Source organism: Borostomias antarcticus (assembly GCF_949987555.1).
Source record: "Borostomias antarcticus genome assembly, chromosome: 15".
In the NCBI taxonomy this organism is placed as follows: domain Eukaryota; kingdom Metazoa; phylum Chordata; class Actinopteri; order Stomiiformes; family Stomiidae; genus Borostomias; species Borostomias antarcticus.
This window is the reverse complement of record NC_140248.1, coordinates 12,793,520-12,821,142: the sequence shown is the minus strand read 5'-3', so window position 1 is coordinate 12,821,142 and position 27,623 is coordinate 12,793,520. Positions and strand designations below refer to the sequence as shown.

Below are 27,623 nucleotides of genomic sequence, written 5' to 3'. Positions count from 1 at the left end.
GACAAAAGAAACACGCCAAACCCCCGAAACGTGAAGATCTCGAAATGTTTAGGGTTCTATAATCCACACTGCGTGTTTACTAACAACGACGGGGGAGGTCCGTCGGATCCGAGACGTCGTTTTGGGTATCTTGAATAGAGTCCGTAGATAGGCTATCTGCACATTCCTCCGCGCTGCTGGTGCTTTTTGTGCTCTCGAATAGCTCCTTTATTTGTCATTCATGTCAGGCTGCTGCACAATTCTGGTGGCACAGGACCCCTTCCCAATTCATCTTTCGAGTATCCAGAGGAGAACGCATGCCCTGGCGTAGGTAGTCGTTTGATTCGCACTGTAGCCTACCATTCTTCCCGTAGCCTATTCGAGACTACTAATCAACTCCACTAAGTCATACTCGCGCTGTTTTGTTTTGGGCTAATCGACGCAGGTTTCCCGAGATCTCTGTGTATCTCCCTCCTCTTTCACCCCCTCTCATGCTTCCCTCGTTTCTCTTTGTCGCTGCTCACGCCCCCATCATAGCCTACAAGCGCAGTCTAGTGAAAAGGACCTTCGCAACAGAGGCAGATGTGTCCTCTTCTTTATTTTCGCAGGGAAACAAGTTCGATTATAGGTTCTACAACGTGTGTAGGTTTATATTGGACAACATGAAAATAAACCTGAAATATAAAACAACAGATTAGGCTACCGCCTGAAAGACGTTGAACGCATATGCCTTAATTGCACCTGCGCGGATTGCATGAATATATAACCATTTGTATTTGCCTACTTAAAATGTAATTATTCTCTTTGGGTAATATTAGCCTATATGGTGTATGACTTTTATTATTTGGTTTTGACAAGACTCGCCATCTCACTTCCACCAAATGTATTCATATCCCTTAGCCTTTATATGTCCCAACAAATACATAGTTTGGCACTCAAATATCCTTTATCATTTAGGTTTCGGTTTTCATGTGGAGTTTAGACTGGTGCCTATGAAACATCTGGTAGTTGGGAGACCACGGAAGCACAGTAGGCCTATACCTAAAACTTAAAAGTGAGAATGTAGGCCTATTTGCCAGCACGTGAAATATAGTTGGGAGAACTCAGAAGCTCAGCCTACACCTAAAACCTGAAGTCAGAATGTAGGCCTATTTGCCAGCACGTAGGTAGGATAATAGGCATACACTGGCAGCTCTGAAAGCGAAACGTCTCAGAACAAAGAGTTAAGTCTTTTCCCATGACCTTTGACCAGGACACAATATTACAAGCTGTTATAGGCCACTCCTTTGCAGTCATGGCCCCCATTATAATATTCTAGAACTTCCTTTCTTTCACCCTTCTTTGGACCGTTGATCTGATGACAGGATTTGTTTTATGATTTGTTTACTGTGTGAGGAACACATAGGCTATTTAGCTTATTAACAAGTAAGGACCAATATCAAACTGGGCTCATGCAAGTGTTGAAGTGAGGTCAGGTGGTAGCCTAATGCATGTGCCATCCAAAACAAATCATAACAAAACAGTAAGTAGCTTTAAACTTTTAATCCAATAGGCCAAAGAGACTGACCACTTAATATGCTTGCAAGTTGTGAATGGAGGAGTATTTGTGCTGCTATCTGTATTAGGCCTATTTAAATCATCAGCAGAAACCAGGCCAGGTCCAGCCTGGCTGTGTGTGGCTGGCTTGTTTCTGTTCTGGTAAGACAGAAGCTTGTCATGCCACTGAAATAGCTGTGAATTGAAATGACATGAAATAATGTCTGATAAATTAAGACAGGTCTTGTCGTCTGGAGACATCCGTTCCAATGCTTCCAATGCTAATCCAGCACAATAAGAGCTGTATAGACAGTTAGCTCATGAGCTCACAACAACTAGCAGCAGCTTCCATAACATTAATGGTAGCGGTCAGTGGCTAAAGCAGTTACACTGATGATAGTCTCGCATAGCCAGACCTATCTCCATACTTTGTTTACTGTGCCAGCGCCGGAAACAGGTCTGGCTGGACATATTACCATTCTGCCATAGGGGGGAAAAAAACACAGTATTTCTTTAAACCAATCAAAGTCGTCTTGGGCGGAGCCAGCCCCCGACGCAGTGACGGTGCTCTTGAAAAATAATCTGGATCAAATCTGATTGGTGCCGAGAGAATCTCTCAGCCCGAATCAGATTAATTTGCGTTGCCAGTCTCGCCACTGATTGGGCGGTGTGACAACGAATGACAAGGTTTATTGCCAAAACCTACATCCGTTGAGTCAGACTACACTGATGATAACATAAAGTCATCTCCACCGGGTCTTGAACCCCGATCTGGGAGTCCAATGCTCTCACCACTACTTTACTTGTGTAGGGGAGATAGATGAGTTCATTTTGGTGTCCTTGATTTTGGTGTGCTGGGACTACTGTCTCTTGTTGTTAATTACATAGCATTTCACTTCACATTATACATGATTCCGTGTACATTTTTTGTATTTTGCTATTCTGTTTATATTTAGACACTATTATTGTACTTACATTTTCATAAGCGACTTACATAAATGTTCTCTTCAATTATTGCTCTTTATTGCTACAATGTAACAAATAAACTGCTTTATATTTGTAAACTCTATGTTTTTTGTAATTTTATATTCTATATATATTTAGAATTTAGTAGGAAAGGAAGGAAGACACCATTAGGGCTTTTGATTTCTCTTTTTAGAGTTTACCCTGCCTTGGAGAATAGCCTACTCTCCCATAGGAGAGTTAGGGGTACACAGGTTTCCCGTTTGTGCCAGTAGCCAAGTGGAACCTCCGATCTGCGCTTGTGTGAGATGAAATAACTTCACACCACCAGGTGGTAGTAGTCTGTATCATTAAGGGGGAAACAGAAATCCACCGGATGTATAAAATGGAAACAACAGCGTTTGTTTATCTACATAGACTATAGGAGTTTCACTCAGCATAGACGGTAATCTCTGAGAATGTCTCGCGTGGGAGTCGTCCAATGCTCTGACCACTACTCTACGTGTGGAATTTAGGTGAGGGATAAAAAGCTTGGAGTGAAAGCATGAACATGTGGAGGTTTGGGGTATAGTCCCATAAAGTCATCCCCATCGGGTCTTAAACCCACATCTCCCGGGTGGGAGTCCAATGCTTTCACCGCTACTGTACTTGTGCAGTGGAGATCGGCGGGTTGATTTTGGTGTCCTTCTTCCAGTCCCTAGTGTGGGTTGGGGTTAGAATAAGGGTTGGGATTGGGACAGAATCTGACCTATAAGGCAAGGGGTAAAGGTCGGAGTGAAAGGATGAACATGTGGAGGTTTGGTGTATAGTCCCATAAATTCATCCCCATCTCCCAATGCTTTCACCTCCCAATGCTTTCACGTCAATCAGAATTGCCTGTCAAAAAATGCGGAAGTAGGCAACAGTAAGAAGCATACGCGCAGTTTGACTTTTTGATCAGGGGGGGCAGTCAGTTCCAACCCCTCATCAAAAAATACGTGCCCTGCACAAACATTGGAATGCGCATATTCTGTTACAGCTGCATGATTGACCCACAACATTTCAAAACACAGTGCTTACTCTTTCCAATATCCACGTTTCATTCAACTGTGCCTCATTTCTCTTAGGCCATGTATGCACTTCATGTCTTTCATTGTTCGAAAACTGTCTTCACTTCGTGAGTAACGAAATAATATAAAAATATTAACAATTTCTGTAGATACTACAAAGAGTGACAAAAGTGAAAGGTGGATGGCTCCTGACTGCCTGGACCAGAGCTAAGCAACACGGCAAGTCAGATTATGGGCCTATATTCATTCACATAGGCAAGAAAATATAGAATGTTTCAAAGCCTAGGCTATATGAATATTTAATTAATTAATTTCATTCAATTCAACGTGTTGAATAGCCTGCTACTGAAATATGTTACATGAAGTGTCAACATTCTTGTATCAAGAATACAATATTATGATTGAAAACGCCCACAGGTATTAAATACTTAAGCTAAATGAGACCAAATAAATGCTTTTAGGCAGAGTTAACACTTTTTATTTCTTCATTAAAACAGAATGCATGCTACGCCTTTCATGCTTCAATGTCGGGATGTGTAAACAGCGTATTAGAATCCAGCAATTGCCTCTTCACATATAGCCTATCTGCATCAAAGAATAATCACCAAAAGAATAATACTGTGTGCATAATCGATTTGACAACTGGACAATGGATACGTTGCACAGCAAATATGCAGTATCCAACAGTTCGTTCATGGCTAGCAGGTAGGCCTACAGCTATGGGATTAGCTCATGTTTGGGTTGCTGTCAAAGCTGCCACTCTTATGTTGCTATAGCCTACAATTATCATAACAATATGAACATTCAGTTAAAAGTTTTCCATCCACCCATATCTGGATGATGAATAAGCACCGCAAAGCGATCAATTCTCACGCAAGCAGGAGCCGAATGGTTAAGGATTTGGACTGTCAGTGTGATGTCCCGGTGAGGATTACTCTTTTTCCCCCGAATGATGGCTCTTTAGAATGAGGAGTCAAATTGATTTGCTGTTTTCGCAAACAATATTATCTTATCTTTCTATACATGTAAAACAAAATAATATCGGATTTGTGACAAATCAGATAAACAGTGATTGTATTAGGAAAAATTAAATTTCCTTAGCCTGGATTCTATGGTATTACAAATCGTTGTCGAGTCTTCTTCTTACTACTTATTCTTCTTCTTCTTCTTCTTTCAACGGCGGCTTGGATCCAAGTCGTTGCGCAACCTACCGCCATCTATCGGAGCAGTTCGCTCCTACACTGTCCTGAGCGTGGCGGTGGTGTGTTCCGAGAGTGGTGTGGGCGTGGCGATGGTGTGTCCTGAGAGTGGTGTAGCAATACACTGTCTTGAGAAGGTAGGCCTGCAGGCAGACACATCTGCGCGCCTGGTAAGAGGCCTACGAGGTAGCCTACTGTAGACATAGGCTATCATTTGAGAAAATAGGGCTATTAATAGTACAAATATGCTGCAGGTCTATGTTTCATTTACCCCACGTTGGTATTAGGGCTTCGGTAAACCATCGGTCGTTTGCGTAGCCTATCTGGTAAGTTCTGAACAGTGTCACGACTTTGTTACCACTTCAGGAAGTCGACAGAAACCAAGGTTTGTAAAAGTGAAACTTACAGGCCTGAAAATGGGTTTACGTTGTGTTGTCACAGAGCGACGTATTGCTTCTGTCTAGTCGTAGTAAGAGGAACAAACATCTAAACCAAATATGCTTTAAAATTCACTGTATCCTCTTTAAATGGACAGGTGGACGTAAGCATGTAGACTACAACGGCAAATGCTACGATAATATTGCAAGTCAGTCTCGGAAGCCAGCAATACAAAATGCTTAATTGAGAAGTAGGCTAGCGTTAGAAAAAGTTTGACTACGATGGGAATTTGATATTGCATCGATTGGTGTTGATCTAACAACGTGTTTCGTAAAATGTTGGTAGGCTACCGTACACCTAGATCGAACGGGAAACATTGTCAACTGACACTTCCGCATTGTATCTATTCGACATTTCATGTTCTGTTGCTGTAAGCTAGCCTTTATGTAAGCTTGTGGATTTATCACACGTGTCTTTATCTGATGGTGATATGTGCATGATGAATTTACAACGTTATTTTTAATGTATTTACCTGATATCCATATAGGTGTCTGGGCACAAGAGACTGATCAGATGGACAGGCGGGGGCCCTCGTACGAGGACGATGAGTGGGACATGTCGGATACAAGCATCCGACTGGGTGAGGGTGCTTCCGCCAGGGGAAGAAGTACCCCCGATGATCCCAGTGAGCTGGACAGCTATGTGCCTGAGAGGAGGCCGTCCCTGGATCTGGGAGAAGGGCTGAGACCTATGGACACTAGTCACTGGTGAGAATCTATTATTATTATTATTATTATTACTGCCGGGTCGGTTGGCTGCCGTGCCTGCACACAACAACCCACTGGGGCAAGGGACAGGTACATAGAACAGTTGGTCCTCATTCTGTGTGTGTGTGTGTGTGTGTGTGTGTGCACCTGTGTCTTATTCCAGTAGATGAGTTTGATGTGTTTTTGATAGGCACGTGGAAAGGGCTCATTCTCCAGTGCCTAGCTACACCTCAATGGAGAGTGAGAGCAACCATCAATCTGATAAGCTGGAAGAAGCTGAAACCTCCACAAGGTATGAAACATTTTTTCCCAGCCTCACCAAAAGTATGTGCAGAGCTTGCACCTTCTTGCATCAGATTGAAAGGATTTTGTACTTTGACCAAATGTCTATTTTCCTTCCCAAATAGAATTTCGGCTACAAATTATTATTGCCATAGTAATACTTCAAACATCAATTTTCAGTGTGAAATGTGCCAAATATTTCTATTGGTTTTGTTAAAATCTAATAGTAAATACTCGTCATTACACAGACTATGTGAGAGATGTATCTGCTGATGATTCACAGCCCTATGATGCTTCACAGGGTTCAGCTAGAAAGAACAGACTCATACTCCAGCTGTTACTCTCTGGACAGTGACGATTGTGAGACCAAAACCAAAAAGTAAGTTCAAACCACTCTACTATCAAACTATCAGATCTACTGCTGCTACCAATATTACTACTATAATCATCATCATCATCATCTTAGTATGTTAATATAAGTAATCATATTAATTACAAAATTATTTTACATTAGTCATTTAGCAGATGCTTTTATTCAAAGCGACTAACAATAATTGCATTTAACGTAGGAAAGGCCAATGTACCACATATTTGTGCCACATATTCTATGATCATGTGTTATACAGTGTACATACATCACTGTGTTGCATACTGTTTTGTGTGTTTGTGTGTGTGTGTGGTGCGTGCATGTGTGTGTGGTAAGATTTCAGGTGAGAATATACTGCATGAGGTAGTTGTTGCCATGTGGACCAAAAATTATCTGGACCTCACAATGCATCTCCCTCCGTTTGCCCTCTAGGGCTCGAAATGCAGCTTCAAATTCTGGACCTGAGCTTCCTGCAAGACCAGAACTCATCAAAAACCCAGATGAGGAAAGGCACCCTGCACTCACAGTGGACTTCACCTTCAAGGTAGACATTCCCCCTATGGAAACATTCCCTAAATGAATGAGAGTAATATGTCAACATTTCATCAATGTAAATAGGTATAAGAATTATATTTTTTGCTTTTTCCTTCTTCGTTTGATACCAGGCCATCAGAAAGACTCTGGAGAAACTGGTGGAGGATCAGTTGAGGCACTTCAAGTTCACCTTGTGGAAGCGCTACCCAGAGTCATTCAGTTGTCCTCCACAGGCCATGGACATGGTGGACCTAGTGGACAGGCTGCTGGAGTGCTATGATCTGGAGGTGGCACTGCAGCTTACCAAGGCTCTGCTCAAGGATATGAGGCAGAACAAGCTTGTTGAGTACCTTCAGAAACTCTGCATAAGCAGTATGTATGGCCAATACATATCCTACCATCACTTGGTCTTCAAAAATGTAACACTGTAAAAGGTTGTGGAGTGATGCTTTCTCTCTTAAAGGAATATTATTGTGCTGCAAAGACAGTTAATATCACATAGTCTGATTATAAAAGATGTCTACCTGACAGCTGTAAAGGAAGCATACAGTATGTTACAAAATGTACAGTAACTCTTTATTCCTAGGAAATGGGATAACTTTTGATAATTGCATCCCTTTACTCGTCCTTTCTCACCTCTCTGTGCAGATGAAGTACGTTATGATCTGAAACTGGCACTGAAGAAGAAGTATACCAGTACATATGAGGGTTTGGCCAAACAGGGTGAGCAGAAGGTCTTCGACAGCATCTACACAGAATCCTACATTACGGATGGTGGGAATTTCGGGCCAAATATTGAGCACGAGATTAGGACGATAGAGAAGGTGAACACCAAGCGCAAGCCGTTGAAACGGATCACCACCAAGGACATCTTAAATCATGAGTTGATCGAGGAGAGCTATGTCACGGCCGTGCTGAGCACCGGCGTGGCAGGCAGCGGAAAGTCCATGGCAGTACAGAGGTTCATCCTGGACTGGGCTGAGGGGAAATTGCACCATCACGTGTACTTCCTATTCCCACTGCCCTTCAGGGAACTCAACCACCTGCAGGACACCAAGGTCAGCCTCCTCGACATAGTCCAGAACTTCTACCCCGACACCAGGAAGCTGACGGACTTTGAGTGCGACGAGGGCAGGGTGATGTTCATCTGCGACGGGCTCGATGAGTACAACAGGAGGTTTGACTATTACCGCACACAGAGCTGGTATGACAGCGTAAAGCCCAACAAGCTGCACATCATTGTGACGAACCTCGTCAAGACGAACATGGTCAACAATAGCATTATGTGGATCACCTCCCGGTCCCGGCCCGCCACCTTCCTCCCTGCCGACAGCGTGCACCAAGTGCTGGAAGTGCGCGGCTTCACGGATGAGCACAAAGAGGCCTACTTCCGACAGAGATTTGAGGACCCGGCGCTAGCGAATAGGGTGATCGCTCACCTGGCCTCCTGCAAGACCCTCCACATTATGTGTCACCTGCCCATGTTCTGCTGGGTGGTGTGTGGGGAGTTCCAGCACACCATCAGGGAACGCGGGCCTTCGGCCGAGCTGCCCAGGGGGCTCACCCGGATGTACACGCAGCTCCTGCTAGTGCTGATGCGCGTTCGCGACGGCAAAGTGGGTATGACCGGCATGCAAGAGGAAAACTACACAGAAAGGGACTTCCTCATGAATCTGGGGAAGCTGGCCTTTGTCATGCTGGAGAAGGGCAAGACCTTAATCACCACAGAGCACTGGAAAGAGTTTGAGTTGAAGAAGGTAGAGGCGTTGACGAGCAGCGGCCTGTGCATGGAGTTCTTGATCGAGCAGTTCGTCATGTACCAGGAGAGGGTCCATTCTTTCATCCACCCGACCGTTCAGGAGTACCTGGCTGCCCTGTACGTGTTCCTCTCTTTCAAAAACCTGGGGAAGAACGTTCTAGAGAAACCACTGCGGAGCAAGTTCTCAGGCATGTTCAAGGACCGCAGTCTGGAGCTGCACAAGTGTGCCGTGGAGTTGGCCCTGCAGTTCCCGGACGGCAACTTCGACCTGTTCCTGTGCTTCCTGCTGGGGATGGCCCTGCCGTCCAATCAAGAGCTGCTGCAGCGCTTCATGAGCAGTAAACCCAGGTGCTCGTCAAGCGTCATAAAGGACACCGCCTCCCTGCTCAGGAAGAAGATCAAAGAGAAGAGCCACCCGGAGAAGAACGCCTGCCTGGAGCTCTGCCTGGAGGAGCTGGGCCTGGAGGCAGCGCCTAGCCGATCTAACTCTGTGGATGTGGGCATGGAGGGAGTGCCTAGCCGATCTAACTCTGTAAGCGAAATCAGTGACTGAGTTACTCTACTACTGCTGTGGCTCAGGAGGTAGAGTGGGTCGTCCAATGGCCGCAAGATCGGCGGTACGAATCCCGGCTCCTCCTGTCCACATGTCAAAGTGTCCTTGGGCAAGACACTGAACCCCAAATTGCTCCCGATGAACAGGCTAGCAGCTTGCATGGCAGCTGCCACCAGTGGTGTGTGAATGGGTGAATGAGAGAGGCCATTGTAAAGCTTTGGATAAAATTACCTTTTACCATTAACTACTGTTATATATATTCAATGGGAAAAGAATGTGCAGCCTGGCTTTGAAACAATAATAACAATGCTTCAGCAACGACACCAAGGAAGGACAATCATGTGGTGGGTATTCAGCTGTTTAACACATTAGTGATTAAGTGAATTAGGTTTTAACAGACAGGCTCTCGAATTGCTGTGAGAATAGCCACCACACGGTGGCAGCAGCATTGCACATTCATTCAAACTAAAAATAGTGAAATCAAATAGTGAGATCATTCATCTCTGGAAGTTGGACATGGAAAATCAGAGAAACTAAATGTGATTTGAAGATATCTTTATTGGCAGTAACACATTTGATTATTCATAATATGCATTATGTGAAGTGCTGTTCACATGCCATTGAGTGAAAGAGATACAGTTCACTTTTTACTCTTACAGTTTAAGGTAGAATAATTCCAAATGCACACAAGAGCTGAAAAGAGAGAACTGATCCCCAATCCTGAAGGTTCAAGGGTATTACAATTCATGGAATGTGCATATTCTAAACAATAAAACGACAGTTTGCAGTGCAGTTTACTTGTCTAGAAGTTGTTGCCTAGTGACAGAAAGTTATCTTGTAAGCTGTGTAACACACAATTCACTTCTCATCATTCACTTGTCTCATAGAATGTGTTGCTTCCGTCTTGATTTCTGAAGGGAAAACAGGAAGTTTGTTAGCAGCAGTTCAATGTTAAGTATTTTCTGTAAAAGAACATGTATTATCAAACCTCTATCAAGCCAACATGTACTATCAAGCCTTTGTCTTTTTTTTCTTTGCAACACAACTATGTAATTTGATTTGTGATGACAGGTAGTCAAATGCTGATGTAAATGCATACTTACTGTAAGTGTGATATTACGCCAGTCAGTCCCTACAGTGTTTGTCACTACGCAGGTAAAGGTGTAACTGAGGTCCTCTGGGGCCACGTTCTTTAACACCAGACTCCTCTGGAGGATTCTGCCCCCCGCTGAAGCTGACCTGAAACCAGCAAAGACTCGACTCTTAACACTCCCCTCTCACCGTAAACCAGCCAATCACCTCCCAATCGTCAGGTGTATCTTTATTGCCTTAATGTAAAAATCATAATTTGTCAAGATGTGAAACAAATTAATATTGAATAAAGGGATGAAATATTGAGAGTACTTACTCCTCTTTCTCAATAATTCTGCCATTGTTGAAGGTTTGCTCAAGGAAAGTGCCATTGACTAGCCAGTAGATCAGGGCGAAGTCATCCAAGTCCCCTACATCTGCCTTACAATTAAGCTCCAACTGCTCACCTGTGAACAAGAGAACATGTTCAAGGGACTACCGGACTGGACACAGATTTTTATTTGGCCTAGTAGGCTTGCACCTACAAGAAATGTGTCTACTGTAGGTATGCACTGGGAGATCCGAGTTAACCTTGAAACTAGTAGCGTATAGTTTCGAGACCCATGGCTGATACACAATAGACTTCTATTGTTGCATTAAGAAAAAACATTAGACACTACCTAGTCTGGCTTTTATTCTGGTCTCCTTTGGTTCCATAATTTTCGGAGACCCATCCCTTGGGGAATCTGTTAAATGAGTAGTAATTCAGAGACACGTTTTTAGAAGTCTAACAATTGTAATATTGTAGAAACAGTATTTCTATACACACACCTGTAATGGCTTCAGAGAGCAGGAAGCAGAAAGATCCCAGAACTGTAGTGAAGATGGAGCACACCCTGAAGACACCCACAGACACTGCTATACACAGATGAGAAGTGAATCATTAGCAGATGTAATATTACCTGTAAGGGAGAGCGTCAGCTGCATTCTGTCTCTAGTGCTGGTTCCTGTACGTTGTTGGAAATAAGGTGCTGCTTTTAACACTGCCTCCAATAGTTGCTGAAGTACATATATATACTCACTAGCTGCTTCCTCCTTCTGATAACTGACGTAAGTGAAATCCCCATATACTCATGACCAGTGACATGTCATTCAGTAGAACACAGCTGCTTACATGACAAGATCATTCTTATGACACAGACCAGTTCAGCTGAACATGACACAGACCATTTTTATGACACAGACCAGCATGATAGTTTAACCAGAACTCTGACTCTGAAAGTGAAAATACTGCAAACCAAGAACAGGTTCCCAATGCCAGATCTAAAATGTGGTACTGACTGCGTGGCTTTTATTATTGACAATCAAGAAAACAAAACATAACAATAAACAGACGATAATCAAATCTTATTCACCTGTCAGCATACAGGCTTCTACAGTACCAGGACAGCCATTAGATCTGAGCTGTCTGAGGAAAGCCCTTTAAAGAAGGCAGTGCCCCCCTTTGTAGGATACTCGGTCTGAGACCAGCGTCCCTGAGCGACGGACCATAACGCTAGCCGCTGTACACCAGGCCCCTACCCACAAGGCTTGGACTTATCACACAAAACAAAGACTGACTGGCACGCTACACTGCTCAACCAATCACTCGCCTGAGCTGTTTACCACTAATTACTGTAGAAACCAAATACCAAATGAAAGAGAACTGCTTTACTAGACCATTTAACATACAGTTGCTTTAGTTGTGATGAGTGATGACATAACAGAAAAAACGTATAATCGGGACAAACTAACCCATATCACTAGCAACATCCAAATTAATCTTAAATACTAATACGATGTGCCTATAAATATATACAAAAAGTACATGAATAGACACAGTTTATACAGATCTATTAGTCCATTGTGGGGCCCCCAGTCTTTCTCAAGCTGGTGCAGAATCTTCTCCATACGGCTTGCGTGTCCCTCTCCTCCACAGTCCTAGGTCACTCCAAACCCAGGATGTAGTTGATGCCTTGCACAAGTCCAATGATAACTGGTTGCCATGCAACAAGGTAGCGTAGCCAGTCCAGGAGTTGTCCATACATGACGTGAGGCCTCTCCCAGCTATGGTTGGGTTAAGGAGACATAAACCTGCTGATAAACCATGCAACTACTCTCCTCCTATCAAAGTATCCACTATAGGCTAAGATGTGGGGCTTATCACACATGTTGGATTCTTAGCTACGACAGCTAAATTACTGATATCAGGGGAGGTATCAGGGCCATCATAAAATAAATTATGAATTAATAAGATATATTAACTGAATATTTAAAGAAAATAAATGTTTTTTATAATATGAAATCATTTTTGTGTAGGTCATGTTGGACTTGATTGACTTCATGCTGTAGTCCACACACTGTTTAAATAGCTCCCATCGTCACTTTAAGTCACTATGGGAGCTATTTAAAAAGTCTGTGGACTTCTCTCATTAGTTATATATTTTTAGTCGAGCACCTGTTACTTTTCATGGATGTGCATGCATTTCTCAGCTGCTACTTGGCCTACATGCTATAGACATATAGTGAAATAAACAAGAGTAGTAGTTTCATAGAACAGGAACGGTGAAACCAAAAGGGAGTTTCCACTCTGTCAATTAATAACAACTGTTTACCTAGCGACAGTAGAATTCACCTGAGACTTATATTGTTCCCCTGTTCAATTTTGAGCACGGTGGCGTGTCTGTGGCGTCATGGTCGCAACATTTGAGGGCAGTAAGGTAAAGGATACGGGTTACTGAACATCCTCTTCAGGTCCACCTTCTCTTTGCAGTATGGGCACGTCTGCTTCTTTCCAACAATGCACCACCCTCGTATGCAAAACTCATGGAATCTGAGGCAGGCAGTTAAGGCACAAGCCAAAAGGTCGGCGGGCGTGGTCATTTTACACTTCACTTTCTACAACAGAAACATGGGGAATCCACAGTATTCATAACAAGGCTTAATATCAATAGAACATTGTTTCATTTTTTCTGAAACCTTGACAACCATACAACACACAACTCATTGTCATAGAGTTAACATGTGACTTATGTCATGAATGAGATTATTATTCACATTCACAGCAACAGGAAGTATAATTGTGGTGGTCAGTAGCCATGGGAACAGCAAGAGTTATGAGGTGCATGGTTAAGACAACTGTCAATTCCTCATTGGCCTTTACGTAAGCAGGCACAGTATATTTCCACATGCAGGACTGTAACAGGCTAATAAACTGCACAACATATTATTATTGGCAATGTCAGTGAGTTTCTTGAAAGTAGAACAATATGAACACCCTGTGCATATTTTTCAGATGAAGGATACACATGGTTGCAGGATAGTCTGTAGGTGTTCTCGATGATTCCCTCTTCACTCACGTCCACCAGTATGGGCTGGCCACACACGGCACAGATGCTGTCCGACAGATGCTTGGTGGGCATGCCGGATGCACTGTAGTACTGAGATGGATGAAAAGACATATAGCTACAGGTATGAAGTGTGTTTTTCTAGCACACTTGCAGCCTGGCCATGAAAAATCTGTCTTATTTGTCTTGTTTGCCATGAAAAAGCAAATACCAGACCTTACTAAACTAGACAGCCTGTCAGTGCCCATACTCACTCCAACTGTTGAGGCCATGAAGTCTGCACACATTTCAGCAAAATCCCTGCCCAGAACCCCGTAGTAGAGACCATAGAACAGGAGAGAAACACCAAAGTCCATGGCATCCTCAGGCTTTATTCTAAAAATACAATTGTAAGATATCAGAATTAATGTTCCAACAATGATTATTGGCCAACAGTTGTCAAACATGATATAATTTGCTCAGACTTACCTGAATATCAAGTTGATTCCAAAAAGTGTAAACATGACAACTGTGTAGCCTACTATCCCTGTGGCATAGCTGATCTTGTAGAGGAGGAGAAACCATTTATAGACCAACCTTTACAAATAATGACAAAAACAGACAATTCGGCTTCAACTGAGATGTAAGGATGTAGACACCACAAAAACAGAAAACATTCACATCACAAGAAATATCTGAGTACTAACTTCTATGTAACCAGCTCAGTGGCCTTGTGGTTAGAATGTCCGCCCTGAGATTGGGAGGTTGGGGGTTCAATCCCTGGCCGGGTCATACCAAAGACTATAAAAGATATGCCTCCCTGGATTGGGGGGAAGTCCCTGAGACATACTAGCGTCATGTCCAGGGGGTGTACTTGTACATATTGTAGCAGTAGCTGCCCCATGCTAAGGAAACAAGAGATAGGCTCCTGCCCTATGCTCAAGAACCAATGCTCGAGAACCATTGGTTCTCAAGGCTACTTCTTCTCTACTAACTTCCATGTATCTGTGGCTGATGAGCTTCAATGTGTATTTGTGAGATGTCAAGGAGCCCCATTTAAGTGAAAGGTTAGCATATTGGGAGAGTATTCATGACTGGAGATACAAGCTCCATGTAAGTTACTATCTGGAGCCTGACTATTTGTCTTCGGAGCTTCACCTGGGAGTGGTGCAGTCTAGCGGCTTGCGTGTAGCACGGTAGGAAACATAGGCTGTGACCACAGAGAAGATGAACCACGTGACCAGGAACCTCCACCAGTGAAGCTTGGTGGTGAAGTAGAGGGGAACCACCCACATCTGGAACAGAGTCACCAGCTACAAGAGGGTAGAGAAGGAAAAAATGTCACAACATGGAATAGCTTACTTCCAAGGAATGCTGAATTAAAAGCTGGTAGTGTACAGTGGAAAAGGCAACTCTTTACATACAGTATTTTGTCTGTGTGAAACATGTATGACTTGCCTACAGGTCTGTGAATCGACATGTTCCTCCTGTTATTATTAGCTGGGTATAATAGTGTAAATGTGTGTTTGAAGTACCGCAGTCAACATTAAAGGAGTAATAAAGGGAAAATGCATGTTTAGCCCTGTTTTAAGGTTACTTATGATCATAAACAATGGTTCAGATCAAAACGTTGACAAAACTAGCACTGATGATTGCTCTACCACCGTTTTGGTGATACAATGGATGTGGATGGGCATCTTGAAAAATCATTCAAAAACATGTTAAACTCTTGATTTCAAAGACAAGAAACTCACCTAGGTGTTAGCTGGCGTTCTGACATATAATTTGCCATAAAGTAAGATTCTAGTTCATCTGGAAAGGCTTTTTTAAATATTTAGCATAGAACTATTTAGTCGCAGCACATATGTGTGTAAACTTCCGCAAACTAGGTAGCCTAGCAACATAAACAATAACAATAGCTACCGTAAGTAGTTCCGCTTCCTGAATCCCCTCTGCGAATTGATCTACACATCTACAACGGTCGCTTCAATACAAGTCAATGGATTTCATAAAATGATCAATAAAACCCTACAGGATTCATACTTTGCGGCGAATTTGATGTCAGAACACCAACGGACACCAATTACACCCTCGGTGAGCTTCTTGTTTTTAAAATCGAGAGTTTAACATGTTTTTGAATGATTTTTCAAGATGCCCATCCACATCCATTGTATGACCAAAACGGTGGTAGAGCAATTATCAACTTTCTCGAAAATGCTAGCTTTGTCAACGTTTTGATCTGAACCATTGTATATGATCATAAGTAACCTTAAAACAGGGCTAAACTTCCTCCTGTAATTCCAAACGCGAGTGTTTACCTGGCTGAATTACTGAAAGGATGTGAAATGCGGATCTTAGTTATCTGCGCGTTTGACATGCCTTTCAGAAGCTAATTCAGCCAGATAAATATTTGCGTAAACACTCGCTGAGGAGACTGAGGAGTCTCTGAGGAGACATCCCCCGGTGTGCTGAATGGCAAATTTCGTCTGAAGAGTCAATAAAATCAAAGTTGTGTGCACATATCACAGTAATGTAGGCTACCCCGTCTTACCACCGAAGAAAAAGAAAAGCTTCCAGATGGAAGTTTAGATAAAACCGAAGTTGTGTGCACATATTGCAGTGATGTAACTGTTTTTCCACCGAAGCAAGTTGAGGAAAAACCAGCTATGGCTGATGGGTGTACATACAGCTGCTCTAACGTATTATTGTGATTTACTCAATTACATATTTTAATCGATTGACAGCACTAGTTTGAAGTCAACGTGTAGTGTGTTTGTGCGTGGATGTGTCTTACGTTGTACGACTTGGGGTGTCTCTGTTTCCATTGCACAAGAACCAGTTGGGCGACGACCAGGGTGACGATCAGAATCAGCACCATCTCAGCATGCATGGCTTCATGGCCCTTGTGTTTGGCATGCATTCTGGCATGCTCCACCCTAGACACACACATACAAACAGGTTAGAGACTGTTCGGACCGTTCAGGTCACTGGAGGTACAACATAATCAGTATAATAAGCAAAACTAGGCCGCATTGAACCTGTGCTGACTCAAAAACGGAAGACACAGAGGAATCAAACGAGTGTTGGAGGACAGGAGCTACTGCCTCACACCGTGTGAATGACTCAATTTTAACTTTGCGTTCAAGTTGTTCCATTTTCGAGGAACACCATATTAAAATGAATATTGCCTATTTGGTGGGGGAGGGTCAATCTTCTTCTTTTTTCCATCATTTGGGGAGGGTCAAAGAAAAATATATTTCTGTCAGAGGGAGGGTCATGCATTTTTATTTCCGAGCACTCTATAGTCCTCCAGTAATCTCCCCCCTACATTTTGAATGGTCCCTTAATAACATGTCTCCACACCTGATGAACTGTCTGAAACAATAAGTTACCTAATGGATACCAGATGGATTTCAAACTGAATGCATTTATCAAAACAGAGTAGACTAACCTCCACTTCTCTTCTGGTGAAAGATGGGACAGGTCAATCTGCAATGGGAAAAAGCCAAACATTAACAAGGATGCCTTACAACATCACATTACATAATACGCCTTAATTATTAAAATTAAATTAATAACCAATGGAACAAAACCTCTGTGGAATAGTAACTAATGAGATTTGGAGGCTGTTCAAACTAGGTGACTGAAAACTATGTATCTGATCGCCCTTTGGTCCTTAAATTATTATGGGTGTGACCTTTGACTCTGCTGCCACATCAGTTCCAGTATGGCATCTAAAATCCTTAAATACAAATGAAATGGCTCACAAATACCCAATTGTCTCGTTATGAATTTCTAAAAAGCATGAACTGCCTTGCATATTCTGAATCTAGAATCTGCATGAGACAGATGACCTGGTACAAGTATTAAGCTTGCTCGGTACACTGAAATGAAAATGGATTGCTATGGTTGTGTGAACCAGCAGTTACAGTTAGATGGTTAGTTAGTTAATGCATACAGACGTACAAATCAATATATTTCATAACTACAGCCTACCCCTGGCTAGCTAATTAGCTAGTTAGCTAAGCCCCGTGTGTGATGATGACATGTATCTAATGTTAGCTAACAGCTAGGCTAGCTTGCTATCCGGCGAGAGACAGGTCTACAATTCGGCTTGACAGTATTGTAGACGCACCAACTTTCACACAATTAAAAAAAATATTGCGTCGACAATTGCTAAGGTCTATGACACCCTAACCTGATTTGGTTCATCATGATGCCCCAGTCCATGATCGTGTTCCACACCGTCAACCTCCACCTCAAACACCCCGGCCATCTTCGTGGACTCGGGAGTGCTGTCAATCGAGTCGTTTCCGGGTTGGAGAGCTGAGTGCCAATCAAAAAACTGCTAGCGAGTTTCTTGTTCCGTTTGTAAACACTTCAGCGAGAGGTCAGCCGTTTTGTAATCCGGGAAGAGTCGGGTGGGCGGAGATTGAATTCGAGTTATCTACCTTAAGTGTAGCATGCGCCAAATAACCTCTCATATCAAACCCTATCACCAAATACTTCATGTACTCTCCAAAATACTGGATCACACATTTATACGTGTCATGATTTAGGGGTAACGAAGACATACAAACCACGTCACCAACTAATGGGAGAGCCTTGACACCAAATCGAGTGTACCTAGCTACATTTCTTTGGGCGCATTTGCTGCTTGGCGGGGAATTTAAAACAAAACTACAGTAGCTAGTGTTGAGAAGTCATACCCCTGCAACTGGATAGCTATGGCCCCGGTGAAAATAAAGCATGTCGTTTCTTTTACTTCACAGGTAATTTTGTTCGTGCGTTCTGTTTGGTAACGTTATTCGTTGTAGCTGACGTCCGTACGTTTTGGACTGTCCAGACACTCAGCTAACTGCGTAGCTAACTTGGTTAACGTTAGCTAACAGTTAATTGTTTAACATCAAATGTATTCATTAACTTAGTGTTAATTACTTTGTCACTGTGTGCTTGTGTCATCATGGCTCGGCTGCAGGACCCAAAGAATCCCGTTGAGGGTCTGTGTGGCGTGAACCCCAGGTCGTGGCTGTGTAACCCGCAGGATCGTAGTGGAGTACTCCGAGCAGAGTTGCAATTGGAGCGTGCCACTTACATTGGATACGTCGATTTGGGTGAGGACTGGGATAATGTAGCAAACTAATGTTATTCACTCTTTAGTATCTGGTTGTCAGATTATTTTGCCTTTACAATGTTTGTCCACACTTTTGTATATTTGAAGGGAACTGTGGATCCGCTTTCATCCAGATTGATGTGGGGCGCTCGTCTTGGTCTCTTGACCAGCCCTACACCACGCTCTTACCAACAGCAACACTGATGAGTCCAGTCGAATCAAGACGTGGCACAGGGCGGATGGGAGTGCGAATGTTCAAGAAAGGTGAAGCATTGCAGATAACAGATGTGCCATTATTCCAGTGTATCAGACCACTCACTGTACCTGTCAGAGTGAAAGTGCACTGTATGTAACTTCCCTCTATGCACGTGACATGTTCACTTCAGGGGTGAGTTCAATCTGAAAACGGTGTGCACCGTTTTGCTACAGTTTCCGGGTTGAACGACATGTTTCCTTGAAAAGGTGTGAATGGGCTTTGTGGTAGGTTTTCTCTAGTTTTGTTGGGTGTGTCAGAGGTGTTCTACGTTTTGTCGGGACTGAAGTCACCCCTGGTGTAAAAAAGTAATGACTCCTGACCTTAAGATATCCACTCTTCAAAGTCAAAACAATGCAAACGTATGTCTCCTTCCTTCCCTCAGGTGATTTCCTTTCAGAGGGCGAAGAGGACTGCTGGGACCGGGTGAGAGTCACCTGTACTCAGCCCTTCAACCCTCGCGCCCAGTTCGGCCTGTCCTTCCTGCGTATACGCAGCCCCGAGGCGGAGAACAAGGGCGTCTCACCTGAGCAGAGTAGCCAGGGTCTGGTATGTACACTTGGCAAGTGACTGTCAGAGTTAAATAGCGATGAGTGATGGTGATCTTTGAGGATGAAGAGTTTGTTGATTAGGAGGCTGTTACACTTTTTGCTCGGTCAGTTCATATTGTGGGCTATAGCATCAGGGCTTTTAGGGAATAGTACTGTTGTGGATTTGAAGGGAATGATAATTTTTCTGATGGTGTCATAGTGTTGTGTTCTCAGTCTGTCATGATCTTCTCTGTCCATCCAGAGAACACCAGACCAAGCTGTGTCGGCTGTGAGAGAGTGGCTCACCAGCCCTGCAGTCCAGCGAACCTTCTTTGGGCCAACAAAAAGGTGAGGGATTTGAGGGTGACATTCCTTTTTTTTGAGACAGATGCTCAACTTCATATATCATTGACTTTAAATAGATCGTTATGTATTATAGAATGTATTTTCCTTGCACCTTGGCATAACATTAATGAGTCTCTCTCCCTGATTCCAGCCAGGGTGTTTCAGAAAAGGCCCAGAAGACTTTGGTTGGCATGAGCAGGGCGGCTCGTATGGTCCTCACAGCCACCCGCCACCGTGCTCCCCAGCCTCCATGCAGCGCGTCTACCGGTGCTCTGAACACAGCTACCGCTCCACCAGCCATGGGTGACACATCCACACCCAGCAGTGCCAAGGCAGACGCTCACAACAGAAATGTACACCCTCGCACAGGTAATAAACACTCAAGATCTCTTGATACATATTTATTTAACCTTTATTTAGACAGGGAGTCATTGTAAGAACAAGGTATCTTACCTTAGAAAATACAGGCTATACAGTACATCAATACAGCAATCTGTTATTGTTCAGTTGTCAAAACACATACCAATGAATGTTTTATGAATCTCTTTCAGCTTCAACGGCTTGTTTAATATCATCTCTCAGCCCAAAGACAACTGAGAGGCTGCTGAAGAGAAAACCAAATTGTAAAACCAGGTATTGATTGATATTGTCTAATGAGTTGTGCTGTCAGAGGTCTTTTTGTAGAATTTAGCTTCATGCTACCTACAGTACATCTAGAGCTATGTACTGTGGTTAGCACCTCGGTGTGTAGGCTCAATTGCTTGTATGACCTTTTGTAGGTTTGTCTTCTTCCAAACATGTATTCCTTTTTTTCCTTTCACTTAGGCAGAACCAGATAAATTCAACACCCGGTTGTAAACAGAAAAAATCTGCAGGCAACAAGACAAGGTCTCCCTCACCAATCCCCTTCGCTCCTAACTCCCCTCCAGAACCAAAAGACACTGAAACGGAGACCATTTGTCCTATATGTGGTGGTATGTAGGCTTTTGAATCTGTTCATGTTTAATAGTATGTAGGTAATTCTATGTGGTTAAGTAAGTAACTTACATAGATTAACTTTAGTCTGTAAAAGGTCAGTAATATATTTATGCCTTTCTGTCTTTCTCTCTGCCGCAGTGTTCTTCACAGAGGGATACCTACCCTTCCATGCCTCTTCCTGTCAGGGGGCAGAGTCAGACACTGAGGTGTTCCCTGGGGTCGTGACCTCTCCCAGCCGCTCCGCTGACCCTCACTCCAGGCCAGACGAGGACATGTTTCCCTGCCCACTCTGCTCCTTCAGATTCCCTGCCTCTCTCATCCAGCTGCATGCTAGCACCTGTGGAGACCTGGTGGGCAGCCAAGTTATTTGGGTAGACTAAGACTGTTTTTAATAGGATATTCTTGTACATAGTAGTTGAACATGTTCTTATGTTTTATATATGAGTGTTAAGAGTTTTAAGCCAAGGCTCAGTCCTTCAGCTGTTACATATGATGCATATGTTCTTCAACTGTTTCCATATTATGTCTGTTTATGATTACACATCATTACTCACTGTATATTGTATAAGCAATATTAATATCACACTGCAATTGCAGTGTGTGTATATGGTATGGGAGCTGTTGATCTATAAAAGACTGTTAAATGATGACGACTCCACCTGCCTGTTGTGTTTTTTCACTTTTCTCTGTAAGCTTCCTCCCTTCTTGCCAATTCCACAGGGGAACGGTGATGGCTGATCCCTGTTACTTAACAGTTGTCTCAGTAGCACCATGGCACTGTTTCCAGATGGGAGGAAGGCCACTGTTCACTCAGCTTTGGGGAGGCGCACTCCCTGGTTTGGGCCCAGCCAGGTGTGAAACACACTGTACGCTTGCTTTTTAATTGGCCCCGTCCCATGGGTGCACAGAGGTGTTATTTGATTTGTGTGGGGGAGCAATTCCATTCTAAACAGTCAGTGGAGAGCACATTACCACAATGTTCATTTGGTGTTGGCCTCAGTGAGTGGGGCTATCTGTACAGCCAGCATCTCCCACTGCTGTCCTTACCTACCCTCAACCTCTGAAATAATGAAGAAACTTGGATATCCATAGAGGATGTGAGCTCATTTTCTGATTAAGGACAACTATCTGGTTATCTGTCATCTGTACTGCCTGATTGAAAATGATGGAGGACCTCACGGTAAGCAGTTCATGATCTTTGCAAAGGTCTATTAGAAAGAAAGGTCTTGTATTAGACCTTACAAACAGTAGACCTTTTCATACAGTAGACCTTGTCATCACGATGTGATAGTGAAGTGGTTTTATTTTTAAAAATGTAAGATTATCATTATCAACTTTCAGTTATCTCCGGAGAGTCTTCCGTTTTTAGAGAGCATTAATTTGATCAGAATGGCACTGTGCTGTTTTAAATGTCCCTCTTTGAATTTGATATGTACCTTGATTTCACAAATCTTCAAAATAATTTTAATCAAATGAACCATAATACATAACCATAAACGATTAATCATTGTCATTATGTTGCAGTTGAGATTAATGTTTATGATGTGATATCACGTTTCCATTCCTTTTGGTTGCTGTATTGCTGTTGACTCTTTTAAAAGGGGAAGATGGTACATATACTATACAGCTGTTAAGATTTTAATTGGTTTAAAAAATTGGTTCATGAGTAGTTGCAGTAGCTGTCCTTTCTGCCTGTGGTTTTAGCCAGAGCAATGGCGTGAGATCGTGAACAAGAAGATGCTCTTCCCTCCGGAGCTGATCAGTGCCATCCAGGAGGGCAACATAGTAATGGTGAGTGGTTTGCTGAAAACTGGCGACGGCATTATCCGCCAGCTGGATGATTCCGAGGACCGTCTGTGGAGGGAAGCCCTTAATCTGTCCATCCGCCTGGGCAATGAGAGTGCCATGGACGCCCTCCTCCAGGGAGTTAAGTTTGACTTCCGCCAGATCCACGAGGCACTGCTGGTTGCCGTGGACACCAACCAGCCCCGAGTGGTGAAACGCCTGCTGGACCGACTGGACCAAGAGAAGGGCAACAAGATGGACGTGCGCTCCTTTTCCCTGGCCATCTTCGACCACTCCATCGACGACTCCCAGTTCGCCCCCGGGGTGACCCCTCTAACTCTGGCCTGTCAGAAGGACCTGTACGAGATTGTCACCATGTTGACCCAGAAGGGTCACGTCATCCCGTGGCCCCACAAGATCTCTTGCGCCTGTCTGGAGTGCCGTAATGGCCGCCAGTATGACCTGCTCAAGTTCTCGCTGTCCCGCATCAACACCTACCGTGGCATCGCTAGCCGCGCCTACCTGTCCATCACCTCGGAGGATGCCATGCTCTGTGCCTTCAGCCTCAGCAGGGAGCTCCGCAAGCTGTCCAAGAAGGAGCCTGAGTTCAAGGTCGGACCCTGTGCCCGTTATACTGTTACACCCCTGCTATGGCGTCTGTTTGGCTGTTGATTGGAGAGAGAGGGAGGGAGGTTGACTGTGGCATCCCTCTCTCCTCAGCCTCAGTATCTAGGTCTGGAGGAGCTCTGCCAGGAGTTCGCCGTGGAGCTGCTGGGCATGTGCCGGAACCAGAGCGAGGTCACCACCATCCTGAACAGCTGCGGCGACGAGAGCCAGAACGCTCTGGACCAGCAGGCCTTCGAAGAGGGCATTCCCAACCTGACACGCCTGCGGCTCGCTGTCAACTACAACCAGAAACAGGTCAGAGTCACACAGGCAGCCGCAGACAGACAGTGTCCCCCTGTGCCTTGAATATATCTTTCTTCATCTCTGTTAACGTATGGCGGCCTATCCCTTTTCCCCCACCCTTCCTCTGTCTCTAACCGTCGCCCTATGCGTCTGCAGTTTGTGGCCCATCCTATCTGCCAGCAGGTGTTGTCGTCCATCTGGTGCGGGAACCTGTCGGGATGGAGGGGCAGCAGGACGGCCTGGAAGCTGCTGGTGTCTCTGGGAATCTTCCTCACCATGCCCCTCCTCTGCCTGATCTACTGGATTGCACCCAAGTCCAAGGTCAGATGCCCAAAGACCGGTTTCGGGCTCGCACCGCCTTTGTGATTCCAGAAAGATTTTCTCGTGCGGTTTCTCTCTGACACGGGGGTTTGTCTCTCAGTTGGGGAAGACGCTGAAGATCCCGGTGATAAAGTTCCTCCTCCACTCCGCCTCGTACATGTGGTTCCTCATCACCCTGCTCGGAGAGTCAATAACCATGGAGATGTATCAGGACGAGTTCGCCTCCCGCAAGCAGAATATCCTGCATAGCTCATTCCACATGGTATGGGTGGTCGGTGGGTATGCTTTCTCTTCAAATTAATGCCCTAGGCAGTTTGAGGTTTAAATAAGTAAATACAATTGTTGATCTTTAAAGATATATGATTCACTAAAGAATCAATCATTGCAATCCTCATCATGTTCCACTTCCATCTTACTCTGCCATCCCCTGTAGGTTTTTTCTGGTATGAATGTAAGGAGGTGTGGATTGAGGGCCTGCGCAGCTACTTCCTGGATTGGTGGAACTGCCTGGACATGATGGTGCTCAGTATGTACCTGGCCTCCTTCGCCCTGCGCGTGCTCATCATGCTCAAGGGTCACTTCCTGTGCCAGGTCCCCGATTGGAAAGAGGAGTGTGTCTACTTCACCCAGACTGGTGAGAGCTTTTATACACAACCAGGGCTGTCTGTTTAGGTTGAAGATTACCTCATGTTCACCGTGCTGAAGTGGCTTGTGCTTTTTGACACCATCCCTGCAGTGCGTGCGGACTGGCACCAGGAGGACCCCCAGCTCATTGCTGAGGTGCTGTTTGCGGTGACCAGCATGCTGAGCTTCACCCGCCTGGCGTACATCCTGCCAGCCCAGGAGTCCCTGGGGACGTTGCAGATCTCCATAGGGAAAATGATCGATGACATGATGAGGTACAGTAGGAGAGATGTATCCACATGGAAGGAACAGAATTTGCAGTCACTCTGTGTTGTCCTATTCACAGAGAGAATACATTAACTCTACTCTCTCCTTAGGTTCATGTTCATATTGATGATCATTGGAACAGCCTTTCTCTGTGGTATCAACAACATATATGTTCCTTATGTAATCTCCCCTCGCCTTGGAAGGTGAAAATATCTATTTATATCCAGCATCATGCTTCTCTACTGTTACTCATGATCATTGTCCTGAAGCCAAGCTTCTCTACTCCTTCAGGTTTAATGAGACCTTCCGCTTCCTGTTCTGGACCATGTTTGGGGTGGCCAACCAAGATTATGTGGACATGTCAGAGTTTATGGTGGCAGAGTTTGTGGGCAGGATCCTGTATGGCATCTTCACCCTTGTCATTGTGATTGTGCTGCTCAACATGCTTATTGCCATGATCACTAACTCCTTCCAGAAGATTGAGGTGAGGGAAACACTTGCAGTTGTGGGGGCGGCTGTCACTCAGGAGGTAGAACCGGTCATCCAATGATCGTAGGGTCGGCAGTTCGAATCCCGGCTCCTCCTGACGGCATGTCGAAGTGTCCTTGGGCAAGACACTGAATCCCAAATTGCTCCCAATGAGCAGGCCAGCACCTTGCATGGCAGCTGCCAGTGTGTGAATGGGTAATTGAGAGGCCTTCATTGTAAAGCGCTTTGGATAAAAGTGGAGTCCATTCACCAGTATAAACATAATGAGACATACTGCTGGCTCCATGTGAGGTTGAGTTAGGCACTCACAGTCGCCTGTTGCTCTCTCAGGATGACGCTGATGTCGAATGGAAGTTTGCCAGGTCAAAGCTCTATCTCAGCTACTTCAGAGAGGGCCTCACCATGCCTGTCCCCTTCAATATCATCCCTTCCCCAAAAGCCTTCATCTATCTCATAAAGTAGGTTTTACTAATGCAAACTTCCTCTTGAAGCAACTTCCTGTAGATACAACCTCTTTATCAAAGGTCAGGTTCACCTTTTCATTTCCTATTTTCATTTTATTCAAGGGGAATCTTTAAGCGGATCTGTTGCTGCTGTAACTTCAACTCAACACAGGACTATCCCCCTATTACCTCTCTAGTAAGTCTCTCCTTTTTGGCCATCAACGTAAACTATTATTGCCTTCTATTGAATGCCAACACCTGGCCCAGCAATGAAAAGATGAGAATGACTGTGTCCCTGTGTCCAGTCGAATGGGAAGGGTGTGGCAGGCGGTGGGTCTGAGGAAAGCCAGATACCGTACCGCCAGCAGGTGATCAGGGCTCTGGTGCAGCGCTACATCGAGTCAGCTCGCCGTGAGTTCGAGGAGACCAAGCGAAAAGGTACAGTACTTATCGGACATGACTCCATTCCGCTGCGGGGTCCGAGAGTCAAGAAACCTTGTCAGGTTAAAGAGTGAATGTTCTGAGTCGGCCTTTAAACACTCACACCTTGTTCTGCAGCCTTCCGGCTAAATCAGTTTACACAGAAACATGGAACTGCGTTTGTCATCACTCTGGTTAATTGGTGTCGTTTCTCCCTCCCAAGATGTTGGCAATCGGATCACCGAGCTGAACAAAGTGGTGGGCCGGCTGCATGCTGAGATGAAGCAGATCCAGCAGGTTCTGGTGCACTCGGGCCAGTCCGCAGGGCGCGGCTCTGGGAACGAAGGCTCCTCCATCCTGGGGAAGTACATCATGGGCGCCAAGAACAACTTCAGGGGCTTCAGCAGCCGAGCGGATCCACGCCTGCAGGTGACAGTGCACAACAGAGAGGAAGGGGCGGCGGAGAAGGACGGAGAGGTAGACGTCGAGTGGCGAAAGGGAGGGGTGGAGGTTGGACGGGAGGGGAGGACGGAGGAAGCGGGCCAAGATGGAGCAGAAGGAATGAAACGGGTTGGGGTCATGGATGTCTTCAAAATGGAAGAGGGGAGAGCCAAGAGTGGGGCGGGACAGAGCTGGCTGGGTGACAAAGACAACCAGGAGTTAGAGCAGAGTGTGGAGGACGCAGACAGGGAGGTGAAAGACGAGGGAACGACGGGAAAGCCAAGAATGGAGGAGGAGAAGACGGACGGTGAGGCCTGTCAGGGTGAGGTGGAGGAAGGGAAAGACGAAGGGAACAGGTTAGAAAGCAGCATGAATGATAAGACTGGAGAAAACCCCGAAGGAGGTTGTATGGTACACAAACCAGAGGAAAGTGTGAAGGAAGGGAAAGGAGAGATGCTAGAGGTAAAAGAACTGCTGGGAAAAGGAGTAGGTCATATCAATATGAATGAGAAGCGGTTGAAGTGTGGGAAGGTGGAGGCTAATGTGACTGAGAAGGCTGTTGTGGAGAATAGAGCTGAGGTGAAGGTCCCGGGAGATAAAATAATCCCCTCCCCGACTGGCAGTAGCAGTTCACAGGATACTGGCTTTGGCTCACAGGAAGGGGAGGTGCCTATAGACAGAGCCCTGAAGAGATCCTAGCTGCTGCAGTAGTACGACAGTTCAATACCACAGATCATAACAGATAACGTGAAACATTTCCACTACACCTTAGTGGCTACGTGAAAGTTAATTTACAGTACTATGTAAGAAGCATTAACTCATGCAGTAGTATAGAGTAGTATCACTTGCAGTGAGATGAAATACAAATTAATACAGGGAATATACTATTCTTAAGTAATGATA

The 27,623-nt window shown here is 44.6% G+C and overlaps 3 protein-coding genes across 4 annotated transcripts; 2 read left to right on the top strand and 1 right to left on the bottom strand.

Moving 5' to 3' along the window:
* Positions 1-4,756: 4,756 nt before the first annotated feature.
* nlrc3l1 (NLR family, CARD domain containing 3-like 1) lies at positions 4,757-10,685 on the top strand. 2 transcript variants are annotated; one of them, XM_084449565.1, is made up of 7 exons: positions 4,757-4,863; positions 5,652-5,871; positions 6,062-6,163; positions 6,455-6,532; positions 6,953-7,064; positions 7,186-7,426; positions 7,703-10,685. In XM_084449565.1, exons 2-7 carry the CDS (start codon positions 5,678-5,680, stop codon positions 9,364-9,366), a joined length of 2,391 nt encoding a protein of 796 aa, XP_084305691.1. In that variant the 5' UTR covers positions 4,757-4,863; positions 5,652-5,677; the 3' UTR covers positions 9,367-10,685. The 2 variants fall into 2 exon arrangements, with proteins under 2 accessions (XP_084305691.1, XP_084305690.1); XM_084449564.1 differs by lacking the exon at positions 4,757-4,863 and adding an exon at positions 4,979-5,111.
* A 1,081-nt stretch (positions 10,686-11,766) lies between these two features.
* rnf121 (ring finger protein 121) lies at positions 11,767-18,093 on the bottom strand. The gene is made up of 9 exons (XM_084450131.1): positions 18,001-18,093; positions 17,254-17,291; positions 16,597-16,738; positions 14,961-15,115; positions 14,292-14,399; positions 14,078-14,198; positions 13,783-13,916; positions 13,208-13,309; positions 11,767-12,543 (listed from the first exon to the last, which is right to left on the bottom strand). The coding sequence occupies exons 1-9, from the start codon at positions 18,076-18,078 to the stop codon at positions 12,423-12,425; spliced, it is 999 nt and encodes a 332-aa protein (XP_084306257.1). The 5' UTR covers positions 18,079-18,093; the 3' UTR covers positions 11,767-12,422.
* Positions 18,094-22,186: 4,093 nt separating this feature from the next.
* On the top strand, positions 22,187-27,419 carry LOC311318812 (short transient receptor potential channel 2-like; the record flags this gene model as incomplete). Its single annotated transcript, XM_084450245.1, has 13 exons — positions 22,187-22,201; positions 22,726-23,418; positions 23,527-23,727; positions 23,872-24,036; positions 24,137-24,311; positions 24,470-24,670; positions 24,773-24,935; positions 25,038-25,130; positions 25,219-25,411; positions 25,747-25,874; positions 25,983-26,055; positions 26,165-26,297; positions 26,503-27,419. 13 exons carry the CDS (start codon positions 22,187-22,189, stop codon positions 27,417-27,419), a joined length of 3,150 nt encoding a protein of 1,049 aa, XP_084306371.1.
* Between the last annotated feature and the right edge of the window lie 204 nt (positions 27,420-27,623).